At 43.5% G+C, this 27,801-nt stretch overlaps 1 protein-coding gene across 1 annotated transcript in view; it reads right to left on the bottom strand.

The window, feature by feature from the left end:
• The window catches only part of LOC110492389 (cadherin-4), a 542,831-nt gene that overhangs the window by 321,465 nt on the left and 193,565 nt on the right, over window positions 1-27,801 (bottom strand). The window contains exon 3 of the mRNA XM_021566660.2: window positions 1,775-1,798. Coding sequence (XP_021422335.2) covers window positions 1,775-1,798 — 24 coding nt within the window. The remainder of the gene's footprint in view (window positions 1-1,774; window positions 1,799-27,801) is intronic.

Genomic DNA, 27,801 nt, shown 5'->3' with positions numbered 1-27,801 from the left:
GAGCGGGAAGACTGAGGAACAAAGGGTGAAGCTGTGCTATCGTAAATAAGTATCTTATGCATTCTAAATTACCGCCCATTTGGAAAAGGAAAATGCAATAAATATTTACTCTGAGCTGCGCTTCGGTAGGTTGGTGGTAGATGGAAGGCCGTGTTGCCAAACCGAGTCCTTTGTCCTTTGAAGAATGTCTCTGGTGGTCAATTGGATACGTTGTAGTAACGTCGTTGTGTGATAGACGGGATACTCTGTCGGTTCCTTCCTAACCCTCGTTTGCAGCTGCTGTTGCTAACTCAACGGCTAGGAGGTATCACTTCTGTAGTGAATAAGAGTTCAAAGTTCATACCATTCGCAACCAGTGGCGGGCCACTGATTGAGCAGAGCCCTAACCTTATGAAAACCCAATTCCCAATCACATTTCATCCCATCACGAATAATTTCATATTCAAACATTTAAATTGAACAACAATTCCATGTGAATCCGATAACTCTGATGTGTAGACTTTCCATTGTAGAGTTTATGTCATCTTATCATTGATGAGAATGTCTCAGATGATAACCAAACTGACATCATATTCATTAAGTACCACTGCATATGTTCAATTGGTCGGATTACCAGACTATAGTTAATTTTCCCCCACCTTCTGATGTTCCCAGAATCTCTATGTTAACCAAGGGGTTTGCAAATGTAACATCAGTAGGGTAGAGAGAGGAAAAAGGGGGGAGAGGTATTTATGACTTCATAAACCTACCCCCAGGCCAACGTCATGACAATGTTAAGGAGTTAACAAGAAAATATTCCCTCTCGAGAAAAAAAAGATGCTACCTCCCTTCACACTATTGCAGTAAAAACAACAATACCTTAATTAAAAACAAACAAAGTGTACGAAAACAAAGTTTGAACAAAGTCAAGTTTATCAACTGTAAAGTAGCACGACTGATTGTATATTGTCCTCTCCACCGGTGCAATAACACAGGATGCGGGCTACGACATGCCCTCCGCCGTCATCTTCATTACACAGAGTAAAGGGATGAAACGTCCTGATGCATAAACCTGCACCGTGCTGCCACTCAGAACGAGCCCCCCGGAGCTATTCACAATGTCAGCTTCTACTCTGATCATTATCCCCCCCATCAAAACAGCCCGACAGACAGCCCCGCCCCTCCCCCCCCAACCAACCCTACCCCACCTCCCAGGTATACTGAGAAACACAATCACTCTCTCTGCTGTCCACCCACACATTAACATACACAAGGCTTTACCTACAGTATTTGCTATGACCCAGTGTTTCCCAACTCCAGTCCTCCAGTACCCTCAACAGCACACATTTGTGTTGTAACCCTAGAGAAGCACACCTGATTCAACTTGTCAACTAATCATCAAGCCCTCGATGAGTTGAATGAAGTGTGCTTGTCTAGGTTTACAACAAAAATATGTACTTTTGGGGGTACTGGAGGACTGGAGATGGGGAACACTGCCATAAGTGATGAGGGTCACAGAGAGTCATCAGTGATGCAAATAGTGTGGATTAAATATTACTAATGTAATGTATGGAGCAATGCTATTGGCTATAATGTATGGGTGGGTGTATGACAACAATGATATCAGCGACACAACAGTAACCTTGACTTCACATCCCCAACACCTTAGGTATAAGTGTTGATAAACAGTAGTTGAGAACAAACACACAGCTGCTGCTGCACACACACACGCGCACGCACACACCACGTCTCAAACAGCAGAGGGATACAGGTGACTGATTGTGTGTTGCTTTACCTTTCGGAGATGACACAGTGGAATCTGCAGATGAAAGGGAGAGAGAAAAGAGGAGTGTGTTAGCGGTTGACAGGCTGTTGTCTCTGAGAACCATCAAATGGCGGAGATGACAGCATCAGTCAGTGATTCGCGTGGAGGGGAACAACGTCGTGGCCCAGGAGGGTAAACAGAAGGGGGCTGTTAGAACACAGTCAGGGGGTCTTTCATCTCAGCCCTCCAACAGCACAACCACTCCACTTCAACACACACACACAGTAGCTGCCTTTCAACCATTCTGAGAGGGAGGGAGGGAAGGATTAAGATGGAGAGAGGGGAAGAGAGATGGAGAAAGAGAGAAAGAGAGAAGAAGAGACTGACAGAAGGAGATTCTTTCTGATCTATCCCACCAAGACAAAGAAATTGAGGCCTAGAGAGTGAAGGGCAGAGAATGCATGAAATCCATCATACAAGTTACTGTGAGTGGAGATTTTGAATAAGTAAAGCAATAACATCTTGGCTTTGTGAGAACACAATCCACATTCATTTGTGGATGAAATCATTAACATTTTTTAGTGGGAGGGTTGTAGAGGCACTCTTGTTTTAAGTGTCACGACAACAGGGGGGACATTTACCTTATTGTTCTCATAAAATATTTACCACAACACTGTTTGGAAGCTCCCAAAGTTTCATTTTTATTTAATAGACTTGAAAAGTCATGAGGAATGCGAAAATAAATACGTTCTTCTGTTGCAATCCCGGAAGTCCAAATCCTTAAACGGATTTGTGTATTGGCCGGAAGAGCTAGTAGCCCAAACGGCCGCAGACAGGGGAGGCCTGTAATAATTGAATACGGGTGGATTAGGGAGAGAGGTTGGGCTGAAAGGGAGATAATCTGCTGCTTTGCCTAATTGCCAGAAAAATAATAAAAATGGCCTCCATTGTGGCGTCGGTGTAAATCAAAGCAGCGCGGCGTGGGATTGGGTGGAAGTTAACGGCTTGCTGCTTTTTGTTTGGTGAGGTGTTCAGGAGGATTTGGGCCAATATTTCCCAGCTGGTTATTACATGGGTCTGACTGTCTGTTACTGTAGCTTCACAGCAGTGGGATGGCCCTCGCTGGAGAGAAAATCCTCTGCAAACTGGTACAGTTGGTGTTGGCATGTTCTGGTGCCATACCACATCCTTTCATGCCAACTCTGCCGTCTCCATTGGAGAAACCGTGTAGCCATGAGTGCAGTTGATAAAAGGTCTACACATCTAGAATGAAACAGTAAGACTTCTATCTGAAGCTTGTTATATCTAGCCAATCCTTCAATGAAAGGGATATGGGAAAACATGGGAAAGAGTCCTAACCTTTCAAACAAATTTTGCCATGCTCAATAATTGAACATGAGACTCTGTTGACGCAGGCCAACAGAGTAAATTCAACCACCTTCAATTACAACTAAAAGAGAGGGAGAGAGCATGCCAGATAGAGAGGTTCTGGCAAGCACACTTTATCAGGGGGCTGTCTACATGCCTGTCTGTCTCCCAACCTTCCCAGGCCTTATCTACCATTCCCACAGAGAGAGAGATGGGAGGGAGAAGGAGAGAAAAATAGATCAAATAAAATTGTATTTGTCACATGCGCTGAATACAGTTGTAGACCTTACAGTGCAATGCTTACAAGCCCTTAACCAACAACGCAGTTTTAAGAAAAATAACTGTTATTAAATAAAAATAACAAATAGTTAAAGAGCAGCAGTAAAATAACAGTAGAGGCGCTATAAACAGGGGGTACCGATACAGAGTCAATGTGCAGGGGCACAGGTTAGTCCAGGTAATTGAGGTAATATGTAAATGTAAGTTTAAAGTGACTGCTCATAGATAATAAATCATAGATAATAACCAGGGAGTAGCAGCAGTGTAAAAGAGGGGTGGGACACACACACACACAATGCAAATAGTCTGGGTAGCCATTTGACTAGCTGTTCAGGAGAATTATGGCTTGGGGGTAGAAGCTGTATAGAAGCCTTTTGGACCTAGACTTGGTGCTCCGGTACCGCACGGTAGCAGAGAGAACAGTCTATGACTAGGGTGGCAGGAGTCTTTGACAATATTTTAGGGCCTTCCTCTGACAAGGCCTAGTATAGACGTCCTGGATGGTAGGAATCTTGGCCCCAGTGATGTACTGGGCTGTACACACTACCCTCTGTAGTGCCTTGCGGTCAGAGGCCGAGCAGTTGCCATACCAGCCATTGATGGTGTAGCTGTAGAACCTTTTGATGATACGAGGACCCATGCCAAATCTTTTCAGTCTCCTGAGGGGGAATAGGCTTTGTCGTGCCCTTTTCACGACTGTCTTGCTGTGTTTGAACCATGATAGTCTGTTGGTGATGTGGACACCAAGGAACTTGAAGCTCTCAACTTGCTCCACCACAGCCCTGTTAATGAGAATGGGGATGTGCACGGTCCTCCTTTTCCTCTAGTCCACAATCATCTCCTTTGTCTTGATAACGTTGAGGGAGAGGTTGTTATCCTGGCACCACACGACCAGGTCACTGACCACCACCCATAGGCTGTCTTGTTGATGATCAAGCATACCGCTGTTGTGAATCGGCAAACTTAATGATGGTGTTGGAGTTGTGCCTGGCCATGCAGTCGTGGGTGAACAGCGAGTACAGGAGGGGACTGAACATGCACCCCTGAGGGACCCCGTGTTGAGGATCAGCGTGGCCGATGTGTTGTTACAAACCCTTACCACCTGGGAGTGGCCCATCAGGAAGCCCAGGATCCAGTTGCAGAAGGAGATGTTTAGTCCCAGGGTCCTTAGCTTATTGATGAGCTTTGAGGGCACTATGGTGTTGAACGCTGAGCTGTAGTCAATGAATAGCATTCTCAGGTAGGTGTTCCATTTGTCCAGGTGGGAAAGTGCAGTGTGGAGTGCAATAGAGATTGCGTCATCTGTGGATCTGTTGGGGCGGTATGCAAATTGGAGTGGGTCTAGAGTTTCTGGGATAATGGTGTTGATGTGAGCCATGACCAGCCTTTTTAAGCACTTCATGGATACAGATGTGGTGGTCTGGTGGTCTGCTTGAAACATGTTGGTATTACAGACTCGGACAGGAAGAGGTTGAAAATGTCAGTGAAGACACTGCCAGTTGGTCAGCGCATGCTCGGAGTACACATCCTGGTAATCCGTCTGAATGAATGTTGACCTGTTAAAAGGTCTTACTCACATTGGCTATGGAGATAGTAGTCACACAGTCGTCCAGAACAGCTGATGCTCTCATGCATGCTTCAGTGTTGCTTGCCTCGAAGCGAGCATAGAAGTAATTTAGCTTTTCATGTCACTCATGTCACTTGGCAGCTCACGGCTGTGTTTTCCTTCGTAGTCTGTTATAGCTAACAAGCCCTGACACATCCGACAAGCGTCGGAGCGATGTAGTGCGATTCAATCTTAGTCCAGTATTGACACCCTGCCCGTTTCATTGTTCGTCTGAGGGGATTTCTTATAAGCGTCCGGGTTAGAGTCCGCCTCCTTGAAAGCGGCAGATCTACCCTTTAGCTCACTGCAGATGTTACCTGTAATCCATGGCTTCTGGTTGGGGTATGTACATCACTGTGGGGACAACATCATAGAAGCATTTATTGTTGAAGCCAGTGACTGATGTGGTGTACTCTTCAATGCCATCAGAAGAATCGCGGAACAAATTCCAGTCTGTGCTAGCAAAACAGTCCTGTAGCTTAGCATCTGCGTCATCTAACCACTTCTGACCAAGTCACTGGTGCTAACCTGTTTTAGTGTTTGCTTGTAAACAGAAATTAGGAGGATAGAATTATGGTCAGATTTGCCAAATGGAGGGTGAGCTTTGTACGCGTGTCTGTGTGGAGTAAAGGTGGTCTAGAGTTTTTACTTCCTCTAGTTGCACATTTAACATTAGCGTTTTCCTGTTTGCTTATGGCCTTGAGTGCAATTCAAAAGTTTGTAGTCACTTAGAAATGTCCTTGTTTTTGAAAAAAAAGCACATTTTTTGTCCATTAAAATAACAGCAAATTGATACAAAATACAGTGTAGACATTGTTAATGTTTTAAATGGCTATTGTAGCTGGAAATGGCAGATTTTTTTATGGAATATCTACATAGGTGTACAGAGGCCCATTATCAGCAACCATCACTCCTGTGTTCCAATGGCATGTTGTGTTAGCTAATCCAAGTTTCTAATTGATCATTAGAAAACCCTTTTGCAATTATGTTAGCACAGCTAAAAACTGTTGTGCTGATTTAAGAAGCAATAAAACTGGCCTTCTTTAGACTAGTTGAGTATCTGGAGCATCAGCATTTGTGGGTTCGATTATAGGATCAAAATGGCCATAAACAAAATACTTTCTTCTGAAACTCGTCAGTCTATTCTTTTTCTGAGAAATGAAGGTTATTCCATGCGAGAAATTGCCAAGAAACTGAAAATATCGAACAACGCTGTGTACTACTCTCTTCACAGAACAGCGCAAACTGGCTCTAACCAGAATAGAAAGAGGAGTCAACAGTGAAGAGGTGACTCCGGGATGCTGGCCTTCTAGGCATAGTTGCAAAAACAGCCATATATCAGACTGGCCAATAAAATTAGCAGATTAAGACGGGCCAAAGAACACAGACACTGGACAGAGGAAGATTGCAAAAAAGTGTTATAGACAGACAAATCTAAGTTTGAGGTGTTCGCATCACAAAGAAGAACATTCTTGAGACGCAGACAGAAAAAATGAAAATATACTGGAGGCGTGCTTGACACAATCTGTCAACTATGGTGGAGGCAATGTGATGGTCTGGCGGTGCTTTGGTGGTGGTAATGTGATGGTCTGGCGGTGCTTTGGTGGTGGCAATGTGATGGTCTGGCGGTGCTTTGGTGGTGGCAATGTGATGGTCTGGCGGTGCTTTGGTGGTGGCAATGTGATGGTCTGGCGGTGCTTTGGTGATGGCAATGTCATGGTCTGGCGGTGCTTTGGTGGAGGCAATGTGATGGTCTGGCGGTGCTTTGGTGGAGGCAATGTGATGGTCTGGCGGTGCTTTGGTGGTGGTAATGTGATGGTCTGGCGGTGCTTTGGTGGAGGCAATGTGATGGTCTGGCGGTGCTTTGGTGGTGGTAATGTGATGGTCTGGCGGTGCTTTGGTGGTGGTAATGTGATGGTCTGGCGGTGCTTTGGTGGTGGCAATGTGATGGTCTGGCGGTGCTTTGGTGGTGGTAATGTGATGGTCTGGCGGTGCTTTGGTGGAGGCAATGTGATGGTCTGGCGGTGCTTTGGTGGAGGCAATGTGATGGTCTGGCGGTGCTTTGGTGGTGGTAATGTGATGGTCTGGCGGTGCTTTGGTGGTGGTAATGTGACGGTCTGGCGGTGCTTTGGTGGTGGTAATGTGATGGTCTGGCGGTGCTTTGGTGGTGGCCATGTGATGGTCTGGCGGTGCTTTGGTGGTGGCAATGTGATGGTCTGGCGGTGCTTTGGTGGTGGCAATGTGATGGTCTGGCGGTGCTTTGGTGGTGGTAATGTGATGGTCTGGCGGTGCTTTGGTGGTGGTAATGTGGGAGATTTGAACAGGGTAAAAGGGATCTTGAAGAAGGAAGGCTATCACTCCATTTTGCAACAATATGCCATACCCTGTGGACTGCACTTAATTAGAGCCAATTTCCTCCTACAGCAGAACAATGACCAATAGCACAGCTCCAAACTATGCAAGAACTATTTATGGAAGAAGCAGCTAGCTGGTATTCTGTCTACAATGGAGTGGCCAGCACAGTCACCGGATCTCAACCCTATTGAGCTGTTGTGGGAGCAGCTTGACCGTATGGTATGTAAGAAGTGCCCATCAAGCAAATCCAACTTGTGGAAGGTGCTTCAGGAAGCATGGGGTGAAATCATTTCAGATTACCTCAACAAAATGACAACTAGAACGCCAAAGGTCTGCAAGGCTGTGATTGCCGCAAATGGAGGATTATTTGATGAAAGCAAAGTTTGAAGGACACAATTATTATTTCAATAAAAATCATTATTTATAACCTTGTCAACGTCGTGACTATTTTTCCTATTCATTTTCCAACTGATGTATATTTTCATGGAAAACAAAGAAATGTCTAAGTAACCCCAAACTTTTTAACGGTAGCGTATATATACACTGTATAAATAAATATAAATATATATATATATAATATATATATATATATATATATACAGTTGAAGTCGGAAGTTTACAGACACACAGGTTAAAGTCATTAAAACTTGTTTTTCAACCACTCCACCAATTTCTTGAACTATAGTTTTGGCAAGTCGGTTAGGACATCTACTTTGTGCATGACACAAGTACTTTTTCCAACAATTGTTTACAGACAGATTATTTTAAATGGTTTTCCTCCTCTTTGTCCCAAGAGGAGGTGTAATATGGATCGGACCAAGATGCGGCGTGGTAAGTATTCATGATGTTTAATTTTAAAGATAAACTGAACACTAAAATACAAAAACAATAATCGTAACGTGAATAACCAACTCACGCCCTGACCATACTAAATAATGACAAAACAAAGGAAATAAAGGTCAGAACGTGACATTATTTCACTTATAATTCACTGTATCACAATTGCAGTGGGTCAGAAGTTTACATACACTAAGTTGACTGTGCCTTTAAACAGCTTAGAAAATTCCAGAAAATGATGTCATGGCTTTAGAAGCTTCAGATAGGCTAATTGACATAATTTGAGTCAATTGGAGGTGTACCTGTGGATGTATTTCAAGGCCTACCTTCAAACACAGTGCCTCTTTGCTTGACATCATGGGAAAATCAAAAGAAACCCGCCAAGACGTCAGAAAGAATATTGTAGACCTCCACAAGTCTGGTGCATCCTTGGGAGCAATTTCCAAACTCCTGAAGGTACCATGCCCATGTACCATGTTCATCTGTACAAACAATAGTACGCAAGTATAAACACCATGGGACCACGCAGCCGTCATACCGCTCAGGAAGGAGACGCGTTCTATCTCCTAAAGATGAACATACTTTAATGCGAAAGGTGCAAATCAATCCAAGAACAGGACAGAACAGGACTAGTGCACTTCACAAAATAGATGGCATCATGAGGTAGGAAAATTATGTGGATATATTGAAGCAACATCTCAAGACATCAGTCAGGAAGTTAAAGCTTGGTCGCAAATGGGTCTTCCAAATGGACAATGACCCCAAGCATACTTCCAAAGTTGTGGCAAAATGGCTTAAGGACAACAAAGTCAAGGTATTGGAGTGGCCATCACAAAGCCCTGACCTCAATCTCATATAAAATTTGTGGGCAGAACTGAAAAAGTGTATGTGAGCAAGGAGGTCTACAAACCTGACTCAGTTACATCAGCTCTGTCAGGAGGAATGGGCCAAAATTCACCCAACTTATTGTGGGAAGCTTGTGGAAGGCTACCCAAAACATTTGACCCAAGTTATACAATTTAAAGGCAATGCTACCAAATACTAATTGAGTGTATGTAAACTTCTGACCCACTGGGAATGTGATGAAAGAAATAAAAGCTGAAATAAATAATTCGCTCTCCTATTAGTTTGACATTTCACATTCTTAAAATAAAGTGGTGATCCTAACTGACCTAAGACGGGGAATTTTTAAATGTCAGGAATTGTGAAAAACTGAAGTTAAATGTATTTGGCTAAGGTGTATATGAACTTCCGACTTCCGAAGCTTCCTGACGAAAGAAATAGTGCTGTAATGATAGTTTGCTTTACCAGCAGCAGCTGACAATGATAGATGACAAACACTTTTTCCTTCTTAACACACGTCAATACGTTGCATAATAAAGCCCTTTGATGGCATCCTGTATACAGATTGATATTAGGCTATTTGAAAGGTAAAGCTCTTTTTCCCCTCAGACCATCGATTGGCTGGTTTCTTGCCTGTGTCGCCGGTGGCTTAAATTGATTTGGAGGCTAAATTCCAGTGAATATGTGAGTGGCATTTTGACGCCTACTACTAGCCTCCTGTGGAAGGGTATTATGCAAATAAGGCTATTCGTCAATACAGTGATCCCAGTCTATCCTACTCTGCAGCAGGTTTATGCAAGCTCAGGTAATGCCAGGCCTGATATGGATTGCATGCATGGGGACACCAAAGGCAGTGGTGAAACAAAGGACTAAGTTGTAATTCTCAATATCTTTTTTCCCCTTTCCCTGTTTGTCTTTCGTTCTCCTTTTTTCTCAGAGAGGATAGACACAGAAATAGTATGAACGTTTATGAAGGTTCAATGTTTTGTTTCTTGTCTTTTGGGTACTATAATGGCAAGATATACGACACAGGATGATGGTCTAACATTGTGCTTGACCTAAAAAGCTAATCAGGCATTGACAGGAACACTTGTGTTGACATTTAGAACACTGATCAGCCATTCAGATCTAGGGATTTATATGCATCTAGAAATCTATGCATTTTAATGAGCATATTACTTATGAACAACTACAAAATAATTAAAATAAATAACATAATTGAGAATTGAGTAATATTCATTGTCAGCTAGGATTGCAACTCAGTCATGGCCTATATCGGCTTGCCTTACTGCCTGCAGTAGGTTTACTCAAGGCTATTGTTGAAATGGTTATTGTTCATGAATGTGAGATTAGATTCAAGTGTAGTAAAAGTGGCCTCACAAATATCTCTTCTCTGAGTCGTTCCGAAACTCATAGAGCAAAACCATGAAGTCTGAATAATAATGTTTCAAACCCCTTTCAAGAGAAGCACACTCTCTCTCTCTCTCTGGAATGCAATATGGAGATGTAGCTGGAATGTATCAAATTGAAGCAGTGAGAGAAAAATAAGACTGTGGACACACCTGAGAACGAATCTCTCCCAGGACTAACACCAGTCAGCCGCATTGGAGCGCTGGGTTGTTGTGTTTTCAAGGGTTGCTGGAGGAGTGTAAAAGAGTCAGACTGTCCAGAAGTGAGAAGTTCTATCTCTCCTTGTTATGAGAGTGAGAGCGCCCTGCAGACATCATTTTATGGGCATACATCACCAAAGGGGACAGAAGACTCAAAATAGCCTTTCACTGCTGAGGGTGTGAATCTCTTTCTCTCCCTCCTACTCTTCGCCCTCTCTCGTCTTCCCTGCATCTCTTTTCTCCCTGTCATCCCCTCTCTGTGTAATTTATCTTTCTTCTCCTCTCTGAATTCTCCTCTTCCCTCTTTTCCTTCTCATGTCCCCTTGCTCCCTTCTCTCTAGCTCCCCTCTTCTCTTTCTACCCTTGTGCCCACTCCCCTCCTTTCTGCTCCCTCCATTCCCCTCTCCTGTCTTTGACTCCCAGAAGCACTTAATGAGAGGGCAGCTGGGTCTTCCTGGGGCTTCACACGATACACACAGCAGGAGCACACAGCTGGGCAGCAGCAGCTAGCGTGCAGCTGGAAGTGTGTTGGTGTTTGTCTCTGTGTGTCTGTGTGTGTGTGTGTGTGTGTGTATGTGCATGCATGTGTTTGTTGATGCATGTGTGTGTGTCCAGAGGACAGCGTGTGGTCAATGCAGCTGGTTCTATCTGAAGCAGCCCAGCCCCATGCTGTTGATAGTGGGGAAACGTGAGATGCAGCTGGTTCTATCTGAAGCAGCCCAGCCCCATGCTGTTGATAGTGGGGAAACGTGAGATGCAGCTGGTTCTATCTGAAGCAGCCCATCCCCATGCTGTTGATAGTGGGGAAACGTGAGATGCAGCTGGTTCTATCTGAAGCAGCCCAGCCCCATGCTGTTGATAGTGGGGAAACGTGAGATGCAGCTGGTTCTATCTGAAGCAGCCCAGCCCCATGCTGTTGATAGTGGGGAAACATGAGATGCAGCTGGTTCTATCTGAAGCAGCCCAGCCCCATGCTGTTGATAGTGGGGAAACATGAGATGCAGCTGGTGCAACCAGTTCCATGTGTTTTGATTATAATATAGTGCTGCTAGTTGCTACCACACTGAAACAAGGGCAAGTTTCTCCTTTGCAGCCCTGACTATTGAAAAGTGCTGCTTTTTAATGGTGGTATGTTTATAGCATTTCGTTACTGTGTGTGTGTGTGTGTGCGTGCCTTTGCATTGGTGTGCATTTGTGCATACATGTGTGTGTGAGGGGGTCATTCTCCCCCCAGGCAGGGGAGAGTGCCCGTGGCCATACGACCTGACTGCCCAGCCTCTAATATCTGATCAAGGACCATCTGCTGTTGGTGCGAGTCCCCCTATACATCCTGATACAGTGGAATTGAATTAGAGTGCATTGGAAAGCTGTCTCCTATTGACCTCTTTAAGTTACGGACTTATAAGAGGTTGCCCTGGGAATAACTTTAATTAAAGACAGAAATTGGTTTTGATTTTATACTCATCATGAACTGAGGAATCTTCACAGCTAATCACCACTTCATCCAGACAAATGAAAACCATATCGGGGAAGACAAAGCGTGTTTGTGTGTGTGTGTGTGTGTCAGGGGCATGTACAGGACTGCGGACATAAGGAAACGCAGCTGTCCTCAGATAATTAAGCATCATTGATATATTGAAGCTTAATGTAATTAGGATCAATTCCTACACTGCGGTTTGTGTTGCTAAATCACCCTCGTTCTACCTGAGTGAACTTGGCCATGTTGATACAATATTACTGTCAGTTATGAACACACAGTAAGCCACATGACCCCGGTCACACTTGACCTCTGACCTGAAAGTGAATGAATCCGATAGGGTTGAGTGATGGTGTCGTTGCTTCTCATGACCATGGCTAGTCCTATAAGACCCTACAAAGCCATACGATAAGCCTGTTTAGCCAGGTTTCCGCTGGGGGAAGATCCCACCGCCTCACTCAGGGGTTCTAGTTCATTCCTGAGCCTTCTGGATTGAGATCTTGGGATGTCACATCCATGCTAATCACATCTTTGCTAATGAAGGCCAAAAATGTGCCTTGTGTGTTGTAGCTAGTCTCTGAGGTGAAAGACCACTGGCTGGGTGTGTCAATGCACTATGGTGGGAGGATTGTTTCAACAGACAGACTGTATGTCCCCCAGCCTCATGGCAATTACTCTTGGTATCAAGACAGGTCCTCTTTACCTTTTGCTTCTATTTTTACATGTTTATTCATTAGCTCAGGTACATGCTTGCTGAGGCAGATTTCTACTCCATGTCAATGCTTCTTATGACAATAACAGGACATTTGACCACGTGTTTTCCCACTCTCTCTTTTTATTCTCCATTTCATGTAGTTATTTTCACAAAGGTAGCGTGTGTCTTCTCTCTGTGTCTCTGGATGAGTTAGGCACGGTAGCTAGTGTGCTTGTTAAGACAAGGGGGAGAGGCTGCTGATGTTGGGTCATGATCCCACCCAATGCATGTTGCTCTTTCCCCCCTTGTCTGCTGAGAAAGGTCAGCACTGCTGTTATTCTCCACTGACAGAGAGCAGGCTGCAGGCAGCCCACGCAAACAGGAAGATGTCACCTTTTACAGGAAGCTCTAAATTACAGCGCTGATGAGAGTTCACCGCCACAGAGTTGATGGTCCTCGGGTAGAGACTGCTTCAGCAGCTTCCACATTCATTATTTTCCCTCAGTCTTTGGTGGATTGGAGTGTGTCAAGAGTAGTGGATGCTATTTGCAGTGTGTTTGCTCTTTGAAAGCACACACAGAGAATGGAGGTAATCTGGTGCGTTTGAGAGTGAGGTGTTCATGGCTGTCGGGCTGTACTGTCGTTAGCAGAGGCAGGGGTGCTGTAATTATCATCCTTTTATTGTTTAATGATTTTTTATTTTTAATATACTTTTTTATATAGCCACTCTATTGTCTAACAAAGCAGCAACACATCAGTGCTCATGTATAAAATACAAGTATAACCAACTGTCTCCCTTGGAAACGCTAAAGGAACAATCCAATTTGCCTCTAAGCATCACATACAAAATGAAGCAAGTGGCTGTTAGTAACAGATGTCTTTTTTGTATCACATTTGTTGTTTTCTCTCTCCCCCTAAAACCTACAATGATCTATTATTCAAAAAGCGAAATGCTTTAAAAGCCTCTGCCTTCCCTCTTTCTAAGAAAGGAAGAGAACAGGAGAGTAGAAAGCATAGTAGCGTAGTAATTAGCAATAAGTTATGCAGCTGTGTATTCTGTGCTCCACTCTTTACGTACGGCACAGCGCAGGGTAGAGAGGAGAGAGCAGCAATCTCTCTCATTATGTACTAATGACTTGTCTATTAATGAAAATGGAAAACATTTTGCTAGCGCCACAGGTTCAGCTGGATTAATTATTACTTTGGAGGAGGAATGAAAACACAAAGTGCTGCAACGCTAAATGAGGTGCTTTACGCACTAGGTAACTGTTCTGTTCTCACAGGTGGCATTGAACCCTCTTGAGAAAGCAAAGACTAAATTTGGCAAGCCAGGAAGCTAATAATCATACAATATGGCAACTACAGTACACAATATAGAAACTACAGTACCTCAAAATGCACTCTCTCTCTCTCTCACACACACACACACACACACACACACACACACACACACACACACACACACACACACACACACACACACACACACACACACACACACACACACACACACACAAACTCACTCCCCCTGTCAGCTGAATACACTTTACTGCAGTGACAATTGTGGCGTTTAGGTGTGGGGCCTGAGATTCAGCCTGCGCCCGGTGCACTGAAATAAAAACCAATTCCAAACTAATTGCAGTGCGCCCACTGAACATCTCTCCATTCTCACCCACAGCCCAGGCTGTAAATATCGATAGCAATGTGTCACTGGCCACAGTCAATAGTAATACAAATATACCAAATCCAATAGCTTCAACACAATTCAAGTTGTCTGGTTCTAGGAGGTGAAGATTTAGAGCTGCGGGATGCCACATTACATGTTGGACACGGTAGGCTGATGGAGAGAGAGACTTGTCTTTCTTTAATGAAACATTCTAATTTCATTAAAAACTCACCCCCCACTAAAAATAAAACAACAAAATATGTCCTATACTGCATACATGTACCATACTCACCTTTCCCTCTACCACACGATACAAAACACCACCCATCACAATAACCAAAACACCTTACCACTTCCACAACCGTATATCCAATACATCTTCCCCAGCTATACAGACAACCCCCCAACACACCATATCTCCTGAAACATCTCCACACTTTTTATCATTCTACAGAACTCAACCCTAAGGCGCGCAGAGACCATCCCATTAAATAATAGTAAAGGGTCTGTTATCCCCCCACCTTTGACTTTGTTCCTCCTTGTTAGCCAAATAGCCAACTTCGCCTGAGCAAACGGAAAACTCAACAAAAGACATTTGGCCTTCTCCTTAATCGGATACCTGTACCCCATTATAAACATCCCAACAGTAAAAACCACCCCCAACCTCTCACACAGACATTCCAACAGAGACATTAAAGGCATTAACCTGGTGCACACAGAAAACACATGAATCACAGTTTCTTTCATAATACAGAAAGGACACCACTGCCCGATTCCCGGTTCAACCCATACCAACCAGCTGTTAGTGGCCAGGGCTCCATGAAGAACCCTTCACTGGAGGTCCCCTGACCTCTTTGGTACTGGGGGTTTGTAAAGCCCCCTCCATCTAAAACCCACCATACTCTACGCCCCACATGCCCCCTGCCACTGATGTGCCTTCACTCCTGTTAGGCTCCTAATGTTCCTTACCTTAACTCAGAGGTTGTAGAGGGCTTTACCTCTATCAGTTGCCTCTGCAGGGTGGCCGACTGAACCGATCTCAAAGGGATGGCTGGGTTGTGGAAGATAGGCTCCTCCCACACCCATAGCCCAGGCTCCACACCCCCTCTCGTATGGTCCTTAGCAGCTGCCAGGCCCTCAGCACTGCAGAGTAAAAATCTGAGAGACCTGCTGTACTCAGCCTCTCCAGCTTCATGAGGAACAGCTGCCGGTCCAACCCTAATCCGCCAGCTCTCCTCAGCAGTGCGCATGCTGGCTCCCTCCAGCCAATATCAGTATGGTACAGCAGTCTCTGCACCGCCTTCAGTCTGAAAGCAGCTATCCTGCTCTCCAGTTCCACCAGGCCCTGTCCTCCTTCGTGGACGATCATGTACAACACTGCTGCCTTCAGCCAGTGATGGCCCGACCAGAAAAAGTCTACCAGCTTGCGTTGCAGGTCTGCGAGCAGACCTTTAAGCCCTCCACAACCCTACTGCAAACCCCCTAGAAGAAGAGGAGGGGCCCTATCCCCCCATGCCCCACATAACAGAGCTTTGATCTTGCTCCAGTTTACCTTAGCTGAGGAAGCTACGTCGTACACCTTCAGACTGGTCTCTAATGCCTGCATATCCTGACCATCACAGAAACATCATCTGCATATGCTGACACTGCTATGCCTGTCACCACACCCATGCCTGTCCAGCACACTCCCTGTAGTCTCCTGTGTAGCAGGCCCAAAAAAGGCTTAATGGCTAGTGTGTATAACTGCCCAGATAAAGGGCATCCTTGTCTGATGCCCCGTCACACCCAGACTGGCCTACTGAGCCCCCCTCCCACCTTGACCATACATGACGCCCCAGCATACAACAGCTTCACACAGGTCAAAAAACTCTTCCCAAACCCAAACATCACATTAACCTCTCTGATCTCCCAAACCCGGATCCGGTATCGTGACTACAGCCTCAAGCTCATTACCATAACGCAACGTTAACTATTCATGAAAATCGCAAATGAAATGAAATAAATATGCCATCTCGCAAGCTTAGCCTTTTGTAAACAACACTGTCATCTCAGATTTTCAAAATATGCTTCTCAACCATAGGAAAACAATAATTTGTGTAAAAGTAACTAGCTAGCAAAGCATTTAGCGTTAGCATTAGCGTTAGCATCCAGCACGCAACATTTCAACAAAAACATAAAAGCCTTCAAATAAAATCATTTACCTTTGAAGAACTTCTGATGTTTTCAATGAGGATACTCTCAGTTAGATAGCAGATGCTCAGTTTTTCCAAAAATAATCTTTGTGTATTAGAAATAGCTCCGTTTTATACATCACATTTGGCTACCAAAAAAACCCCGAAAATTCAGTCCTCAAAACGCGAACTTTTTTCCAAATTAACTCCATAATATCGACTGAAAACATGGCAAACGTTGTTTAGAATCAATCATCAAGGTGTTTTTCACATATCTCTTCATTGATACATCGTTCTTGGACACATGGTTTCTCCCCTGAATCAAATGGTAAAGTAAAAGCAGCTGGCAATTGCGCACCGAATTCCACGCAGGACACCAGGCGGACACTTGGAAAATGTAGTCTCTTATGGTCAATCTTCCAATGATATGCCTACAAATACGTCACAATGCTGCTAAGACCTTGGGCGAACGACAGAAAGTGTAGGCTCATTCCTTGCGCAATCACAGCCATATAAGGAGACAATGGAAAACAGAGCTTCAGAAATTCTGCTAATTCCTGGTTGATGCATCATCTTGGTTTCGCCTGTAGAATGAGTTCTGGGGCACTTACAGACAAAATCTTTGCAGATTCTGAAACTTCAGAGTGTTTTCTTTCCAAAACTGTCAAGAATATGCAGTCGAGCATCTTTTCGTGACAAAATATCGCGCTTAAAACGGGAACGTTTTTTATCCAAAAATGAAATAGCGCCCCCAGAGATCTAACAGTTAAACAGATACTCATGGTCCACTATCAAAATACATGGTCCACTCTTGATCTAAAGAGACCAGTCCAAAGTTCACATTAGAACCTCTCGACAAGTCCAACATGTTCCTGACTCAGAACAACTTATCCGTGATTGAGTGTTCCGGTACACAATAAGTTTGGGCCTTATGTACTATCGAGTCCAGATGGGACTTCAGTCGGTTAGAGATGACCTTGGCAAATATCTTGTAGTCCGTACAGAGTAATGCCACAGGCTTCCAGTTCTTAAGTTCACACAAGTCCCCTTTTTTGAGCAGGAGTCAGAGCCGCCCGATGACAGCTCATCGGCAACTCTCCTACCCCGACGCATTCACGCAACACACATAAGAAGTCCAATCCAATTATTCCCCAGAATTTTTTATAAAACTCCACTGGGAGTCCATCGACATCTGGGTTATGGCCTCTGCCAGTTCATGGGACAACAGAGGAATGTCCATTTCATTCCTCTGTGCTAGAGAGAGCTTAGGGAGTCCTGCGAACAAGACCTGAGCACAAATAGGATCACACATTTCTGCCCAATACAACTCAGTATAAAACTCCACAGTTTGCTCCCGCATCTCTCCCACCACAGAGGTCACCCGCCCATCAGACAGCCGTAGAAAATGCTTACCCTTGGCTTCACCGTTCTGTCTTTCCAAACCAAAGAAGAAGGAGCTGGGAGCATCCATCTCCTTGAGCATGGATAACCTAGCTCTTACAAGTGCTCCCTTTGCTTTAACCTGGAAAAAACTGCCCAGGTCCCTACGTTATTCAGCTAAATTAGCCTGGAGGCCTACATTGCCTTGCCCCACCATCTCACTAATACTACGCTCTAGTTCCCCCAATACTCTCCTAGCCTCTGAGGATGAGAGAGCTGTATACTGTTGACAGAAAAGCCAAATTTGGACTTTCCCCACATCCCACCATTGACTCAGCGACTCATATTCCTCTCTTCACTGCCCCCACCTTTCCCAAAAGTTCTGGAAACCTGAGCAAAAAGTATCATCTTGTAAGAGCTTTACATTAAACTTCCAGTAGGATGCCTGCCGGGGCCCTGGTGAAATAGACAGCCAAGCCATGGTTATGTGGTGATGCGAAAACCCCACTGGTAGAATGGTAGCGCCCAACAGCCTATTGCTCTGATTTCTGGAAATGTAAAACCGATCAAGTCGGTCTGCACTCACCCTAGCCCAAAAAACCTTCACCCATGTATACTGTCTTGTGTTGGATGTTTAGTTCTCCAAACATCCACTAGGTCGAACGGATTAATGATGTCCCTTAACCCTCCCACTGACGCTGAATGAGGCTCTTCATTGTACAGTTCCAGTCCCCTCCGACCCCCAGCGTCTCCTCAGGCGCTACCTGTGAGAGCTCCTGTCTAAGACACCCAAATAGAACCCCACTCGCTCTCGCTGTGTTAGGCACATACACATTTATAAAAACAAAACCCATGTTGTTGATTTCTGCTTTTACAACAAGCAGCCTACCCCTACACACCTTTGAGGAGCAAAGTTTTACAGACAGACCCGGTACAAAGAGCTCCCAATCGACATCATTCAACACATCACTATGCGTCTCCTGCAGAAACAACACCTGTACTTTTTTTTGTTTTACATAATCACCCAGCACACTCCTCTTTCCCGCATCTCTGGCGCCATTTATATTAAGCAAGCCTACCCGAAGTCTCCATAAGAAGTGGGAGAAAAGCCAGCAAAGAAAGAGACCAATAGCAAAGCTCAAAAAGCCCCAGTGTTAGAAAGAAACTATACATCTAAACAGTGTCTGAAGGTCGACCTTTACGCACTGTTGTGACCCACTTCCTCAAGCTAAATTGTTTCCTGGTTGAGAGGACACCATGCCCCTCATTTTTCAGAGCATGTTGTACTGATTTTACAAACTTTCTCGGATCAGAAAAAAAAGCCTCAAGATGAACTTTTTTCCCCTTGGTCTCATTCAGGAACCTTGTCAGTTCTCTCAAAGTGTACTTTGACCCCGGTGGCTGTCAGCACCGGACCCATTGAAGAGGAGTCTGAAAAAAATAACTCCTCATCCTCTTCCTCAGACTCACTTTCCTCCTCATCACTATCTCCCATCCTGACCACCTGCCCTTCCTCTCTGGTCAGGGCCTCCACTCCCACAGCACCAGGCAAAGGTTCCATGGTGCCTTCGACCACACCCCTTTTCCTTTTCTGCTTGACACCCTCTTCCTCCCCCCTAGTCTCTTACACTTCCCCACTATACTCACCTCATCCACTATAATAACCTGACTAGATCCAGCATCATCTACACCACCCTCCATAGCATGACTAGACCCAGCCTCATCTACACCACCATCCATAGCAGGACTAGACCCAGCCTCATCTACACCACCCTCCATAACCTGACTAGACCCAGCCTCAGCTACACCACCATGTCTAGCATGACTAGTCCTATCCTCAGCTACCCCACCATCTCTAGCCTAACTAGGCCCAGCCTCATCTACACCACAATCTCTTGCATGACTAGGCCCAGCCTCATCTACACCACCATCCCTGACATGACCATGCCAAGCCTCTGCTGTCTGCATCTCATTACCCCCTGCACGTTGACCTCGATTTCCCCCACTGGTGCTTGTGCCCTCACCTTGTCTATGGCCTTTATGTGGGCACACAAAGCTCTTATGCCCCAAATCCCCACACTCAAAACAAATAGACTATCTGTGCTGGCAAACCCTGCATAGAGCCCCTCCCCATAATGCACATTTAGCTGTTGCTCATTGTTATTCAGAAACATAAACACTTGCCTCCGGAACAAAACAACGTGCTTAACGGCATCTGCCTGAAAAAAACGCTAGCAAACTTACCAAAACGACTCAGTTATTTTCTGAATTCATCATCCGTAATAAACGGAACCAAATTTACAACTACCACTCTTGTCAGAGGGGTAGAGAGAGGTGAAATTGGCACCAACACACCCCTTATAAATATTCCACGAGCAATTAGCCTACCAACCAAATTTGCTCATGAACACAACCACAGCTTTGTTCATTCTAGAAGCAGAATGTATAAGTTCAGCTTCTACCTGTTCACCGACTGTAAGCAAAACCTCCTCCACTTTAACTCCATTCTCAGGAACACACCTGAATCCATGCCGTATCGACAGCATCTCCTCCGCGCTAGACTGAGAAGACATGGTGCACACCACACCTTCCAAACCCCAGGAAAGTTACTCTGTCCTCTTCCACCCTAACTTTGAAAAAACCTGTGGATACCGCTAAAACAAATAGTGCATTAACCCTCCACCATAGAAAATACATTTGAAAGAAAATACCAAGACAATAATCAAGAAAGTTAGTTAGGACAGAGCCCTCCACACCAAACACTCAAACTCCCAAAAACTCCCAGCATGCACTGCAGGGGGGGGGGGGGGGGGAGAGCATCTTCCAAATAAATAGCCTATAATAAATATATAGCAGCATAATGGGAGTAATCTAAATACCTCCTGTAACATGTCCTTTCTAATGTGGCCAGGGATATTCTAATGGTGTCATGATAGTCTAATTTTCCTCTCCTTGGAGAGGTCAGAAAGAGACAGGGGCAGAGAGAGAGAGAGTGTGTCTCGCACCAACAGCAGATGGTCCTTGATCAGATATTAGAGGCTGGGCAGTCAGGTCGTATGGCCACGGGCACTCTGCCCTGCCTGGGGGGAGAATGACCCCCTCACACACACATGCATGCACAAACGCACACCAATTCAAAGGCATGCACACACACACACACACACACACACACACACACACACACACACACACACACACACACACACACACACACACACACACACGGCTCCAGCACCAGACGGGTGACTGTGTTCCAGCCAGTCTGGTGGGATATTGGAGCAGGGACAGTGGGATGCCCTTCAGCCTATTATCAGTGTGGAGGATGGAGCTAGACACAGAGACAGACAAAAATATAAGGCCATAATACAGTACTATAGACTCACTTGTACTGCACCTTCAGATACTGGCCTGAGGGAATACTTCCTAGAAAAAAAGCTGTACTGCCATTCGGGGGAAATAATCAAATGAAAATAATGTTTTCTTTCTCCATCAAATCAAATCTGTCATTAAAAATTCAGATGAAGGAATGAGGGAATCAGATGAGGGAATGCCAACTTTTTCCCCCCTTTCTTTTTCTAATAATAAATACCAGGAGACTACCCAAATCCTACTTAGCGGAGTCTGAATCATCTAATGGAAGCAATCCCTTCTGCCTCTCTTTATCTCTCTTTCTGCTTTTCTCCGTACACAATGAGAGAAAGCCGAGATAATAAACAAGATGCACTTAACTTTATTTATTCTCTCCCCTGTGACAAATGCAGCTGAAAATGCCAGGGCTTCTGATGTGACCTTCAGTCAAAGCCCTCTTCCATCAGTAATCTCCATCACCCGCTGATCAAATGGTACAGCACCCCCCCCCCCCCCCCCCCCCCACCTACTCATCTCTCCTCGACCAAACCTCATGCCATACTCCTATTTCATCCACTCCTCCCCCCTTATTCACCCACTGCCAGCCTTATGTTCCTCCTATTCTTCCAGCCCTGCCAACTACCAGAGCAACTCCACCCTCTTCTCCATCCTCATCCATAGTAGTATATTGAAAGTCTGTCTGTCCGTATGTCTGCTGGGTTCAGAGAGGACTACTGGCTGCACTGTGGACTATGATGAAATGATGAGGCCCAGAGGTGCTTTTAACATGATTTGTGTTTATTTTTTCCTCTTTTTACCCCTGAATCAGTGGTGATGAGCGGCAAGATAAGCTATCACTTATTAAAGCATTAACAAGGAATAATAGTTAAGAGTGGCTACTTTGCTTAATGTATAATGACTCTTTTCAAAATGCTCTTGAATCTTCTAAGCCCAAACCCACCTCCCTCGTAGCCATGATAAACCCTCTGTTTATCGCAATACAAATATATTATCTGTGTGTCCACTTTACTTAATATAGGGTATTATGCTTTAGGTCAGTAAGCTCTTCAGGCGCCTCCGACCCATTTCCATGTTTCTAGTCAAGAAAGGCCTCAGTTATCCTCAATCCCAGATAGTGTCTGATAGGGGAACAATAAAGGCCTCAGTTATCCTCAATCCCATATAGTGTCTGATAGGGGAACAATAAAGGCCTCAGTTATCCTCAATCCCAGATAGTGTTTGATAGTGGAAAAATAACGCTATCAGTGATACTTTATACGCTCTTGAAACATTCCATGGACATTTCTGGTAATATAAAAGCAACAACACATTACTTAAATATGATCTGAATAAGGCATAAATAGTCACCAATTATTTTCGTTATCTAATCCATATCAACAGGGAAAAGGGCCAAACGTAGCCTATATCCTTTGGATGGTCTAAGCTTGTCCACTGTCTGATCATGTGAGTAAAACATTTTAAATATATGTATGTATTCATCTAAGCAATGCCCTTGAAGTGTAGTGATATATGTTGAGCTGATTTAAATGTATTTTATGTCAGTATGCATTGATGAGCTGTATAATGTGTGTGTGTGTGTTTTTCATTGCTGTGAATGTGACACTTTTCACTAACCCCTATGGACTCGTACACTAATAGGACACTCATGCAATGGAGACAGTGACACTGATGCAATGGAGGATGAGACACAGGGTAATTACCATCTAGCAGAGTAGCATGACACATTTCTCCTGTGACACACAGACACAAGCTGCTGCTGTGTTAATTAGCACTGATGCCATTGTATCATTAGGTTTCATTACCGCTGCTTTCCTGAAGGTCAGGGGCACAGGTCAGCACTGCACCATAAAAACACAGCCACAAATGCAGTTGCTTCAAATGATTATTATTAAGTAAATGGTTCCTAAGACTTTGTTTAGTTTACACAACTTTTAGGTCCAAGTGTTACCTGAAAAAAAAAAGTGTTGGCCCAAACTTTATTTCCAACTTCAGTCAATTTAAAATGATGTGTTTGCTCAACTTGTCTCACATGTTCATTCATCTATAAATTATTATTTTGGCATCTTAACTAGCAAAGGATGTGCAGCTGGTTACACACAGTGCTTTTAGGATACAATGTTCACAATTTACATATTAGACACAGGTTAAAATACATTATTACATTGTGCATGTTCATTTCTACAGTCATTATTATTCAGCATGTCCTCACCTGGGATTTGAATTTACAGCCTCTTGGTTCATGGCTACGCTAATGTTCCTGCTAATGTTCCTTCATGGCTGTGTCAATTATCAGTTTATCTGACTATTCTCTCATCATTGATTAGATTTTCTTATTTAAGCAATTTTAGGTTTTTCTGTACAGTTGTCTAATGTTGGTGGAGCAATTTATTCTGTTTTAATGTTACTCCTTAATCACTATGATAAATATGTACTACTAACACAAGCTGACATTTACTTTGGAGTGCAAAGTGGAGCAATACAGGTGAAATCAGTTACTGACACACACATGGTGGCATAGCAGGAAGATTGGAATGCTGTGAACCAAAAGTTCAAATCCCAGGTGAGGACATGTTGAATATTAATGACTGTATAAATTAACATGCACAATGTAATCATTTATGTCAATTATGCAAGTCAAAAACATTGTAGCACTGTGTGTGTAACTAGCTCTGAAAGCCTTTTTTTTAGGTAAGATGCCCAAATAATAATTTCTAGTTGAATTACCATATGAGACATTTTGAGCAAACAAATATTTGTTTCCTACGTTTTCTCGTGTTGTAGCTAAGTTTGGACCAACCACAAAGTTGAGTAGACAAAAAAAATGAAACGGAACCAGTTATTTAATAATATTTAGTTGAAACAACTAGATTTTTTTTACTGAGTGAGGTGAGAAAAAAACAATCATCCCTCTGAGTCAAGATGAGAGAGACAGACAGACAGACAGACAGACAGACAGACAGACAAACCTAATGGTAAATCTAAGCGTGGGTCAAAACATATTTGTGCTATTTTCACAACCAAGAATGAGGGGCAGAGTGCTGGCGGTGACGGGAAAGGGCTGGGTTTTGATGAATAAATAAGTTACAGGTGTGTCAATGCTTAACCCATCACTGGCCAATCAGAATGTGCTCCATGCCTAAATATGTGGTTGCTTCAAATACGTTGCATTTCTGCTGTCAAAGTTCATGCCATTGTACAATGCAGGATTCAAACCCGGGTCTCCCATGGGAGCAAACACCGTCTTAGACCATTAGACCAAGAGGAAATTCCCTCTTGAGCCGAGGGCAGACACTGGTTCTGATGTGTGCAGGCAGGGTTACCTCATCACGTAACCATGATGACTCGTGCTCACTACACCATAACCAACCTCGTATTACAGCGTCCCTGAAATTAACACTTTTGATCACGTTAAGGACACACTTCAAATATTTCCACCCCTCCCACCCCTGAGCGCAAGTGAGTTATTATAAGACAGGTAAATTGCCAGTCCTTGCGCAACAGTTTGAAAATAACAGATTGCAGGCCGAAATTGACAATGAATGTACGTTTGACACTAGCCTCGCGTTAATGTCAGCCGAAAATAATAGGGTTATTTCGACACAGTTTAACTTGGGGAAAACTAAAACCGAACTAAAATATAAACTGAGGATAAAAATAAAGAGTGATCAGAGAAATATGTAGCAAAAAAAACACTTTGAGAGACACTTTTAGAGAATGAAATTAAGACAGAGATGCAGAGTAATATGAAAGACGAATGGAGAGTTTAAGAGAGATGACGGGAGTGGAGGAAAGAGAGGAGAGAGACGGAGGGATGTGTTTGAGACGTGTGGTGATGCGGGGGCAGCCGGAGGATCAGGACACTCTGTCACACTGTAATGCCCCGTATCCACTCCTGTCAATCATACCAGCCTCAGCACCATGAGGGATGACATGTTGCCAACACAGCCAGGTCACTCGTGGTACAAGTCAGTATTCCACATCCATCCATGTCTGAGGACGTCGGGAGATGATGTGGAAAACGGCCACTAGGGGCAACAGTGAGCGCAATTTCAGTTTAAGACAGAACAAATAATATAACAAATATTGTGGTTAAATTCAAATATAATAATTTATAAAAAAATATATATACAATCTTTGTAAATTATATCATTAATAGGACTAACAAAAATATATGAAAATGTAGGCTCTACCCAGAATTACTCTGCAACTAATTTCAGCATTACCACAAAAATGGAAGAGGAAAGTGGAAGGGGGAAAAAGTAAGGAAATTGTCTGTCGGCTCTGCATTAAAGACTACAATTGGTTTTAAAAAAATGATGATAAATAAAAAAGCATACCATTTTCATTTAAGGACCAAAAGATGTACAGTTGTGTCATGTAGGTTGCAAAACAGTTGGGAAGAGATTTTTGATGTACTGATTCCATGGCACATGGTTTATGAACTGATACGCAAAACAAGTTTTAATTTAAATTATTATACAACGTTCTTGGAACCAATAGAATGTGATATACTGTTGAAGTCGGAAGTTCACATACACCTTAGCCAAACACATTTAAACTCTGTTTTTCACAATTCCTGACATTGAATCCTAGTAAAAATTCCCTGTCTTAGGGCAGTTAGGATCACCACTTTATTTTAAGAATGTGAAATGTTAAATGGTAAGATAGATAGATGGTAAGAGAAAATCCAAAGAAAAACCAACCAGAATGTTTCTTCTTTCTGAGAGACCATCCTCTTAGAAATGCAAGAGAAAGGTCTTATTGTAAATTAGCTGCCTGGATGCAATTCATATGGCTTCCACAGGTTGTCAGCAGTCTATGTTCAAGGTTTCAGGCTTGTAACTTCAAAAACTAATAAGAAATAACAGTTTTAGTAGAAGGACACAGGCTTGGAAATCCATGTTTGCAGGCACCAAGAAGAAATTACGCACCTGCTAAAATCGGTTTCCTATTGAACACACTTCTTTCCGAAATACAGTGGGGCAAAAAAGTATTTAGTCAGCCACCAATTGTGCAAGTTCTCCCACTTAAAAAGATGAGAGAGGCCTGTAATTTTCATCATAGGTACACTTCAACTATGACAGCCAAATGAGAAAAAAAAATCCAGAAAATCACTTTGTAGGATTTTAATGAATTTATTTGCAAATTATGGTGGAAAATAAGTATTTGGTCAATATCAAAAGTTTATCTCAATACTTTGTTATATACCCTTTGTTGGCAATGACAGAGGTCAAACGTTTTCTGTAAGTCTTCACAAGGTTTTCACACACTGTTGCTGGTATTTTGGCCCATTCCTCCATGCAGATCTCCTCTAGAGCAGTGATGTCTTTTCTCATTTTGTCTGTCATAGTTGAAGTGTACCTATGATGAAAATGACAGGCCTCTCTCATCTTTTTAAGTGGGAGAACTTGCACAATTGGTGGATGAACTAAATACTTTTTTGCCCCACTGTAAATATTATAGTTTGATTACATTTTAGTCTGAGGAGTAAATAGAAATGTAATTTGACTTGTTGAAACAAAGTTTAGGGGTAGATTTTCGGATTCCTTTCTCTGCTTGTTGAACGAGTGGATTACTCGATTAACTGACTTTTTGGGATATAAAGAAGGATTTTATCTAACAAAACAACACTACATGTTATAGCTGGGACCCTTTGGATGACAAATCAGAGGAAGATTTTCAAAAAGTAAGTGAATATTTAATTGTTATATGTGAATGTATGAAACCTGTGCCGGTGGAAAAATATTTTGATGTGGGGCGCTGTCCTCAAACAATTGTATGGCATGTTTTCACTGTAATAGCTACTGTAAATCGGACAGTGCAGTTAGATTAACAAGAATTTAAGCTTTTAGCCGATATATGTACCTAAATGTTTAAAATCCATAATATTTCTTTATTTGAATTACGCGCCCTCCAGTTTCACCGGAAGATGTTCGGCTAGCGGGACGCCTATCCCTAAGAAGTTTTAACCATTAACCAACCAACACACTCACAAAGACAGCGCCCACAAAGACAGCGCTGTGTGTGTGAGCAGCAATTATAGAAAATGACACAGCTCTCTCAACACCTAGGTGAAGGTCTAGACACATAGTGCAGCCTGAAGAGACGACAAATATGCCCCTTAAACATGTGCCTCTCTCTCTCTCTCTCTCTCTCTCTCTCTCTCTCTCTCTCTCTCTGTGTGTGTGATCATCAGAGCAGTGATAAGAGGAAAGGCTGCTGATGGTAATGCAGCTAAATGGAGATGATAAGGAGAGATTTTACACAGTTGGCATAATTAGAGCAGAGGAAGAGAAGGAGAAGTGAAAAAAAAACAAGTGATGAGGAGAAACCAACTGTCGTTTTTGTGATGGAGGGTGACTTGCCGTGTCAGTGATGACATTAAGTGTCAACAAACATTTC

This window comes from Oncorhynchus mykiss, chromosome 16 (assembly GCF_013265735.2).
Source record: "Oncorhynchus mykiss isolate Arlee chromosome 16, USDA_OmykA_1.1, whole genome shotgun sequence".
NCBI classification, from domain to species: domain Eukaryota; kingdom Metazoa; phylum Chordata; class Actinopteri; order Salmoniformes; family Salmonidae; genus Oncorhynchus; species Oncorhynchus mykiss.
Note: the sequence above shows the minus strand (reverse complement) of the source record. Positions and strands in the feature narration are given on the sequence as shown.